At 40.0% G+C, this 9,079-nt stretch overlaps 1 protein-coding gene across 2 annotated transcripts in view; it reads left to right on the top strand.

Moving 5' to 3' along the window:
* Positions 1 to 1,103: 1,103 nt before the first annotated feature.
* Positions 1,104 to 9,079, top strand: part of HSD17B3 (hydroxysteroid 17-beta dehydrogenase 3) — a 54,007-nt gene continuing 46,031 nt past the window's right edge. For both annotated transcript variants that reach the window (XM_086417043.1, XM_086417042.1), the window contains exons 1-2: positions 1,104 to 1,706; positions 6,594 to 6,640. In XM_086417043.1, the coding sequence (XP_086273169.1) occupies positions 1,553 to 1,706; positions 6,594 to 6,640 (201 nt within the window). In that variant the 5' untranslated portion in view covers positions 1,104 to 1,552. The remainder of the gene's footprint in view (positions 1,707 to 6,593; positions 6,641 to 9,079) is intronic.

Raw genomic sequence — 9,079 nt, 5'->3', positions numbered from 1 at the left:
TAATGCCATCAAATGACTAAGTGTGCACACCAAAGAGAAGAGGGCCAAGAGCTGAACATGAGGACACTATTCTTGGATGATGTCAGAGTCTCTTCATTCCCCTGTTTCTATGTCGTGATCATTCTCCATCTCTACCTCCAAAAGGTCACCTTTTCTCAGCATCAAGTGACTCAGATTATGTAATGCTATTGTCTTGGAAGAAAAGCTATGACAAAGGCAGAGACATTACTTTGCCAACAAAGGTCCATATTGTCAAAGCTATGTTTTTTTCAGTAGTCATGTATGGATGTGAGAGCTGGACCATAAAGAAGGCTGAGAACCAAAGAACTGATGCTTTTGAATGGTGGGGTTGGAGAAGACTCTTGAGAATCTCTTGGACTGCAAGGAGATCAAACCAGTCGATTCTAAAGGAAATCAACCCTGAATATTCACTGGAAGGACTGATGCTGAAGCTGAAGCTCCAATACTTTGGTCACCTGATGAGAAGAGCTGACTCATGGGAAAAGTCTCTAATGCTGGGAAAGACAGGGCAGGAGGAGAAGGGGATGACAGAGAACGAGATGGTTGGATGGCATCACTGACTCAATGGACATGAGTCTGAGCAAACTCCAGGAGATAGTGAAGGACAGGGAAGCCTGGCATGCTGCAGTCCATGGAGTCACAGAGTCGGACACGACTGAGTGACTGAACAACGAAAACAACAATTATCTGAGTGTCTTTGGTGGCTTCCTCTCACTTAAGTCCAAACTCCTCACCAGGAGTATCTGGCTCCTCCGCATGCCTCCATCTTACTTTATTCTTTTCTTTTGTTCTGTACACACCAGATCCTCTGTGTAGTGCTATTTACTCCTCAAATACATGCATCTTTCTCATTTCAGGTCACTTGTACTAGCTGTTCCCTCAGCCTGGAGGAAGAAACTTATCTTTGTAGGGCTATCTCCTTTCCACTCAAATTTCAGCTCAAAATACCACCTCTTCACAGAATTTTTTCCTGTCACTCCACAGCACTTTTTTATGGCACTGATATGTGACATTATCTTTTTATTTGCATATTGACTCTGAATCTCAGCTCCCCCTGGCAGTGACTGCCCGTGTTTACTATTCTCTATTCCCAAGGCTTCAAACAGTGATTGCCACCTGGTAGGCAGTCAATAGATAGTTGTTGACTAAGTGAATGAATGACTTCTAGAATTTTGCATAGTTTTTAGTATCTTTTTTAGCTTCCAGATTTAGGGAGGGAATGCTGGGCTGCCATTTTTCTTTGTCCGGTCTTTATCTTTATGTTCACCTTTGACTTCTTCAACACTCCCCTGCCTCACAAAAGCCCAACTGTGCTATAAAAATATTAGAAAGAATATTTTATTTTAAAGCTTGTGAATCAGAGGATTGTGTAAAGAAGTTACTCTAATCTGAATGCCTTGACACAGTGACTCATTGAAATGTTCCCAGTGACTCCAGAAGGGGACCGACGCTCCTGCAGAGCAGCCACGCTCACTTCGAAGGCTGTGAGGGACTGGACCAGGTCTGAAACAGCATCTGCCATGGTGCCATCATGAAGGAGGCTCTGGAGCAGTTCTTCATTTTTGTAGGGTTGCTGGTTTGCCTGGTCTACCTGATGAAATGCGTGAGATTCTCTAAATGTATTTTCCTGCACTTCTGGAAAGTTTTGCCAAGGTCTTTCTTGAAGTCAATGGGAGAGTGGGCAGGTAAAGAAAGCTTTTCATCTTTTGTTCTTGTTGTTTTTATTATTACTTAGGTCTCAATGATATATTGCATCTTTTCCTTTTGAGAGCAAAGATGTAATTCCTTTGGGTTAATTTGCGGGGTTGGAAAGTACAAATGAAATTGACTGAAAAACGTGATGTGAGGCATCAGGAGAATCATTCAGGAAGAATGTGACTCAGTTCTTTCCTGTGTGCTTTTCCTCTCATCCTCATTAGTTGGGTTTTCTTATTTTTGGAGTTTCTGATGATACAAATCATGGATGAGGCAGAAAATTATGTATCATCTTCCCCAGATTTTCAAAAACCCAGAGTGCTTTCATTTCCTTAAACAGAGCTTCAAAATTCTGAAATCCAATAATAATTTAAATCCATTTTATTATACTAATTTCTCAGAGACCTGTCACCAAGTGAGGGTAATGCAAAATCAAGGCAATAAAGATCTCTGTGGAGACATGTTTTTAAATGGTTATATTCAGAATCTGGGTCTGGTTTATGTCCCAAGTAGATTGATTAATCACTGCCTCTCAATAGAATTTGGCTCCTGAAACTGTCATGCAGAATTTCAGCCCTATACTGAGTTTAAGGTGAAGAACAGGAGGCTATGGTTTCAGCATCTCCTTGAATGAAGTGCTAGGTTTGCATTTCAAAGTTGGTATTATGTGTTGGTGTCAGTCTATCAATAACCAATGCTGTGACCTGGCCTGCCCTTGTGGGTCTTACTATGATTGCAAAATGCCTTTCAGCACCATCAGGAAACTTAAGAAAAAATAAAGGTTTATTACCTACAGGACCTGTAAATTATACAGCGCACCTGGTGCCACAACAAGGTCATGTGTAGAAAGAGAGGGAGAGAGTGAACGGGCCTGGGGTTCTGCATTTATTTTATTCCGGACTGGGGGCCTAGGGTTTCAAGAACTCTTTCTTTAATAGTGAATTTAAAACATAAGAGAGGGAAGTTAAAGCACGGGAAGAGAAAAAACAAGTGGTCAAAATGGTCAGTTATTGAAACCAACCAAGATTTTTAAAAGATGCTTGCTCCTTGGAAGAAAAGCTATGACAAACCTAGACAGCGTATTAAAAAGCAGAGACATCAGGTTTTTTTTACAAAGGTCCGTATAGTCAAAGCTATGGTTTTTCTAGTCATGTACAGATGTGAGAATTGGACTATAAAGAAGGCTGAATGCCAAAGAATCGATACTTTTGAATTGTGGTGCTGGAGAAGACTCTTGAGAGTCCCCTGGACAGCAAGGAGATCAAACCAGTCAATCCTAAAGAAATCAACCCTGAATTTTCATTGGAAGGACTGATGCTGAAGCTCCAATACTTTGGGCACCTGATGCGAAAAGCTGACTCATCAGAAAAGACCCTGATGCTGGGAAAGACTGAGGGCAAGAGGAGAAGTGGGTGGCAGAGGGTGAGATAGCATCACTGACTCAATGGACATGAGTTTGAGCAAACTCTGGGAGATAGTGAAGAACAAGGAAGCCTGATGTGCTTCAGTTTTGTGGGGTTGCAAGGAATTGGACACGATTTAGCAACTGAATAACAAAATTTTTAAAAAAGAGACCTCGTTTGGGGGAGATTATCTGGCTCTTTACTTTATCCTGTGGCTAAAATAACTTATATTAGCAATCACCGTTTTTAAAGTAGGTGCCTCTTTGAAACTGATACCTAACTGGCAATCAAAGCATAAGCCAAGACCTTGCATTATGAAAAAGAAAAAAACAAAAACAAAAACCCACCTGTCAGGTTTTATGCTACAATAGGGTTGTAAGAAATCCAGTGACTTAAAAAAAATAAAAAAGATTTTAAGTGGCTTTAGGAATACAATCCCAGGCTAAATAGGAGAGATTGTAAACAACCTTATAGGAATGCCAGATAAAATACAGGATTCTCAAGTTATATTTGAATTTCTTATTTAGTGATAAATAAATAATTTTTAATACATGATACTCTAGTTATTACATGGGACATTCTTATACTAAAAAATTATTTGCTGTTTACCTGAAATTAAAATTTAACTGGGCATCCTGTGTCCTTATTTGCAAGAGCTGGCAACCTTATACCCTCAGCATTGGAAATTAAAAAATTATTATATGGAAATTGTTTGGCATGAAAAAAATGTGTTTTTAACTGTTGCTTGTTATATCTGGAGAGAGAGAGAGAGAGGATATGTATGTGTGAGAACTCCTTCCTCTCAGGTCAGTAGGAAGTTCCCAAAGTACTTGCTGAGCATTCTGAACTTGAGTGTTCTGGATCCTTTAAGCCCAGCTCCACACAGATTTAAATGCCATGCTCTGAGGGGTTAGAACTTGGCCCTTCTAAGAACAAGCATTCCAAAAGAAATTCATATGCAGCTATATGTGGCCGATTTCCCAATTTTGTCACTGGTATCCTTTATAGAGTTTTGGGACCAAGATCAAAGCCTGGGTTCAGATCCTGCTGCCATCATCTTTAGCACTGCGGCCTTGACTGGGTTAAGAACTTTCCCTTAGCTTCCTCATTTATAAGGGAAATGATGGTCCCCGCATTACAGGCTTGTTTTGAATGTTAGATGAAATGGTGGCTGTGGGGCTGCCCAGCCACATGCGCTTTCTGTGTTTCTGTAAGCCTGACAAGGAAGAGCTTTACTGGACCTATGATGCCTGTTCCACCTTCTCCCTAAATTCAAACAGCCTCATCTGTCACCCTCACCCCCAACTCCCGTGAAGAAGCTGCTAGTGGGAGCCCAGGTGGCTGTGGAGTGACAGAGCCTGGACCTAATTTAACCTGTGTCCCAGGCCCGGTCTGGGAACTGGGACGGAGGCGGCACTGAGAACTTCACCGCTAACGCCCAGAAGCAGGAGGGGAGGCAGCCAGGAACCTCAGATGCCAGCCGCCTCCTCTCTTCTGTCTCCTGTCCATCTCATGCTGTGTAAAGCTGCTGTGTAATTTAGTTGGTAAATAATTAGGTCTAAGTGAATGACAAACAAACGCCCCAAATAAAGTGCATGGCAGAAAGTAAGCACTCAGTAGATGCCAGCCACTTAGCGACAGGATCTTGCCTATGTAGTTCAGGCCTGGTACTTGGTGATTTGGAGGACGCCTGTAAGGAAGGGGAAGATGGAGCGGAAGACAACAGAACCCTGAGCATAGTACCTCTACCAAGTGAAATAGGTCATATGCATGGAGTCACTTAAAAGTATCCAAATAAACACATAAAATAATTGGTAATTATTAAAATGAGGGTGCTTCTGCCAGTGTGCTGCTTGCTTGGTCCGCTTTCCCTCTCAAGTAAACTAAATGCACACACAGCTTTCATACACACTTTTGGAAAGCATATCCTTCGATTTTGCTGCAAAGGTAAATTGCAGATAGGTATATACTGAATTGTAGTTTATTTTGAAGCTATGACATTCACACAATTGAGTTTTACTCTGGAGCTCAGTCATTAAATATGTATGTGCTGTTATACAGTGGAAAAGTACTCAGTTCTACAAGGAAAAAATTGAGTCAGTTGCAGTGAGGTAGATGAACCTAGAGCCTGTTACACTGAGTGAAGTAAGTCAGAAAGAGAAAAGTATCATATATTTATATATATATATATATAGTATCTAGCGGAGAAGGTGATGGCACCCCACTCCAGTACTCTTGCCTGGAAAATCCCATGGATGGAGGAGCCTGGTAGGCTGCAGTCCATGGGGTCGCTAAGAGTCGGACATGACTGAGCGACTTCACTTTCACTTTTCACTTTCATGCATTGGAGAAGGAAATGGCAACCCACTCCAGTGTTCTTGCCTGGAGAATCCCAGGGACGGGCGAGCCTCGTAGGCTACTGTCTATGGGGTCGCACAGAGTTGGACACGACTGAAGTGACTTAGCATAGCATAGCATAGCATGGTATGTAGAAAAATGGTGCTGATGAACCTATTTGCAGGGAAGGAATGGAGATGCTGATGTAGAGAATGGACTTGTGGACTCAGCGAAGGAAGGAGAGGGTGGCAAGAGTTGCAGAAAGTAGAATTAACATATATACACTCTTATGTGTAAAATAGATAGCTAGTGGGGAGCTGCTATATAACACAGGGAGCCGAGCCTGGTGCTCTGTGATGACCTAGAGGGGTGGGATGGGGGCAGGGAATATATAATTATGACCAATTTCCATTGTTATATAGCAGAAACCAACACACCACTGTAAAGCAATATTCTACCAATTAAAAAAAATTTTTAATGTATGTGCTATGGACTATAAAAGGACTAGATAGCACATCTCACTGTCATCTATTAATCAGTTGATCTAGTGAACACAAATTCTTTAGGTTCCTTCATGTCACTCCATCCTCTTTTTGCATTTCTGTATTTTCCTCCTTGTTAAAAGTTCTCTATCTTCCATGGGTTTTGATTTCTGCTGTCCTATGAGGGTGAGGATAGGAAATGGGGAGAACTTGACTTTCACTAGGAACCTTGAAACATCCTTACAGTGACAACTGGGTGTGTGGGTAGAGAGAGAATAGAGTACACTGCTTGTCCTTGATGAACTAAGGCTTAGAACTGTAAACCCTTATGGGGTCTGAATAAAGTGTTCTTTGGCTAAGGCACTTTGTTTCATTTTGGACCATGTTTTCCATAGCCTCACCAACTCTTCCCCCAACCCCATCCAAAAAAAAGTTTCATTTTGAAGTTTAATGAAGGAAGTCAAGGCTGGAACATTCCCAGTTAAGCAAAGTTGGTCACAGTTGAGCAGAGTTGGGTTAGAGAGTAGGAGGGCATTGCTTTGGAATATTATATTGTATCTTAGAGAGTAGGCCTGCAGTCAAATGTAGCCAGCAAGAAAGAAGATCTTAAAGATTAATTAATTCTATCCTTTAAAACCATTTCTGCTTTTTTCAGTGATCACCGGAGCAGGAGATGGGATTGGGAAAGCTTACTCATTCGAGGTAGGTTGTGTTCTTGGGGACTTTCTCCTCTCCTTGTATTAAACATACCATGGTCATGTGTCACCACAAACACTACTTTTCTGATTAGAAAAGCAAGAGACATTCCTTTACGAAGAAAACTATTTTCTATTGAAAAGGAAATTTAAAAATTACAATCTCACCCCCTCGCTACCTTAAAAAAATACAATGATATTCAAAGGTGGCAGTATCTCTCCTTAGGAATTGTTTTAGGAATTTATGGGGGCACTGTTATTTTCTAGGGTAATTATACCATAAGCATTTATTATACTTAAAACAATAAAAAATTATCAACTACTTTCCTTGTGTTTATCCTTTACATCATAGCCAGGGCATATGTTAATTTAAAAATCATTTGTATAGGTAGCATATATATATAAAACTTTCATTTCAAGAAGATTAATGAACATTAAAAAATAATATAAAGAGAATCTGATAGGGTTGAGGGTCACTGGTGTATGATGTCTTTGAGTGTTTTCTTCCAGGCTTTTTGTTTCTCTGTAGACAGATAGATAGCAGGTAGTAACGCTTTTCTAAAAATGTGTTTACAGGATATGTAGTTTGGTAAGCTATTACTGGGCTTCCATGTGGTTCAGTGGTAAAGAATCTGCCTGCCAATTCAGGAGACACAGCAGACGTGGGTTTGATCCCTGGGAAGATAGTCTGGAGTAGGAAATAGCAACCCACTCCAGTATTCTTGCCTGGAAAATTCCTTGGGTAGAGGAGTCTGACAGGCTACTGTGATCAGTGGGGATCACAAAAAGTCAGACACGACTTAGCGACTAGGCAGTGGTCTAAGGGTCAGGAGCTATGTACTCTAGTCCTCACTCAGACACGGTCTGCAGATTTTGGACAAATTATATATCCTTTCTGGGCTTCCAGGTCTTTATTAGCACAAAAGATACCACCTAAGAACTTTCAAATTCTGTTTCTGTTCTAGACTAATTCTTGTCTTGCTCTTGTAGAATCTTATTCTTTGTTTCCTTTCATTCTTTTCTAAGGCTGTATTAAACAATTTTCTGTGATCTTTCTTTCATGCAAGATTTTCTCTCTTCCAGAGAACCTGTTCTTGTCTCCCTGCTAAATGCTGCTTCAAGGAAAGCAGTTCGGAGTCTGGAATACTATGGATTGTAATAGCTAAGAATTTGAGGTTGAAAATTAATTAGATCACTGTCTGTTCAAACTCTGCCTCCAATATGCTTACTGCAGAATTTCCACATCAATAAACTGGAGGAGATGCTAATTCCATCTGGGCTTTTGTAAAAGTTAAATGGATGAGGTGGGCAAAATGCTTTGCAGAGAGTAAGCTCTCCAAGTTTAGCCACTGTTATTATTGAATGTATAAGCTGCCTTTTCTCTCCCATATATTGCTTTTTTTTTTTGAGAAAGAAAATGTGTGGTATTTACCATATTTTTACTCTTTTTATTGTTTATTCTTCCCTAATGTTCCAAGATTTTTTCTTTTCTAATTTCCTATCTATTTAGAGAAGTTCCTGTAGCTATTCTTTTATAGTAGTTCTGCTGGTGGCACATTCTCATTGTTTTTCTTCATCAGAGAATGTCTCAATTTCCCCTTCATTCCAGAAGGATAATTTCGCTGAATATAGAATTTATAGTTGACAATCCTTTCCTTTCAGCACTTGGAAAATGTTGTGCCTCTTCCTTCTGGCCTGTATGGTTTCTGGTGAGTTTCGTGTCATTCAAATAATTTTTCTCATAGGTCAAGTGTTGTTTCTCTTTCATTGTCTTCAACACATTTTTCTTTGTGTTCAGTTTTCAGGAGTTTAGTTATGTTTCTTGGTGCGGGTTTATTTGAGTTTATCTTCTTTGAGATTCACTTAGCCTCTTGAATCTGTAAGTTTATACATTTTCACAGATTTGAGAATTTTTCATTTATACTTTCTGCAAATATTCCTTCTGCCTTCTTTTCTTCTGGGACTCTGGTGACACAATGTGAGATTTTTCTTATACTCCTTCCTGGTAGGTCTCTGAGATGCTGTGCATTTTTTTCAGTGTATTTTTTCTCTCTTTAGATTGCAGTTTAGTTGCTCAGTCATGTCTGAATCTTGTGACCCCATGTACTATAGCCCGCCAGGCTCCTCTGTCCATGGGATTCTCCAGGCAAGAATACTGGAGTGGGTTGCCATTTCCTTCTCCACTGTTTAGATTGGATAATTCCTATTGTTTTATCTTTAAGTTCATGGATTCTTTCCTTGGTCTCTCCATTCTGCTATTGAGCCCATCGATTGAGTTTTTAATTTCACTTTCTGTACTTTTCAGTTCTAAAATTTCCATTTGATTTTTTTTATCTTTATTTGCTGAAACATTCTATTTTTCTTTTGTTTTACTTAGGCTTGTGATTGCTCTCTGCAGTGTTTTTATGGCAGCTTTTTAAAAATTCTAACCAGATAATTCTAATAT

This window comes from Bos grunniens, chromosome 8 (assembly GCF_055505025.1).
Source record: "Bos grunniens cultivar Pamir isolate PY7600 chromosome 8, Bosgru_T2T1.0, whole genome shotgun sequence".
Taxonomy (NCBI): domain Eukaryota; kingdom Metazoa; phylum Chordata; class Mammalia; order Artiodactyla; family Bovidae; genus Bos; species Bos grunniens.
Note: the sequence above shows the minus strand (reverse complement) of the source record. Positions and strands in the feature narration are given on the sequence as shown.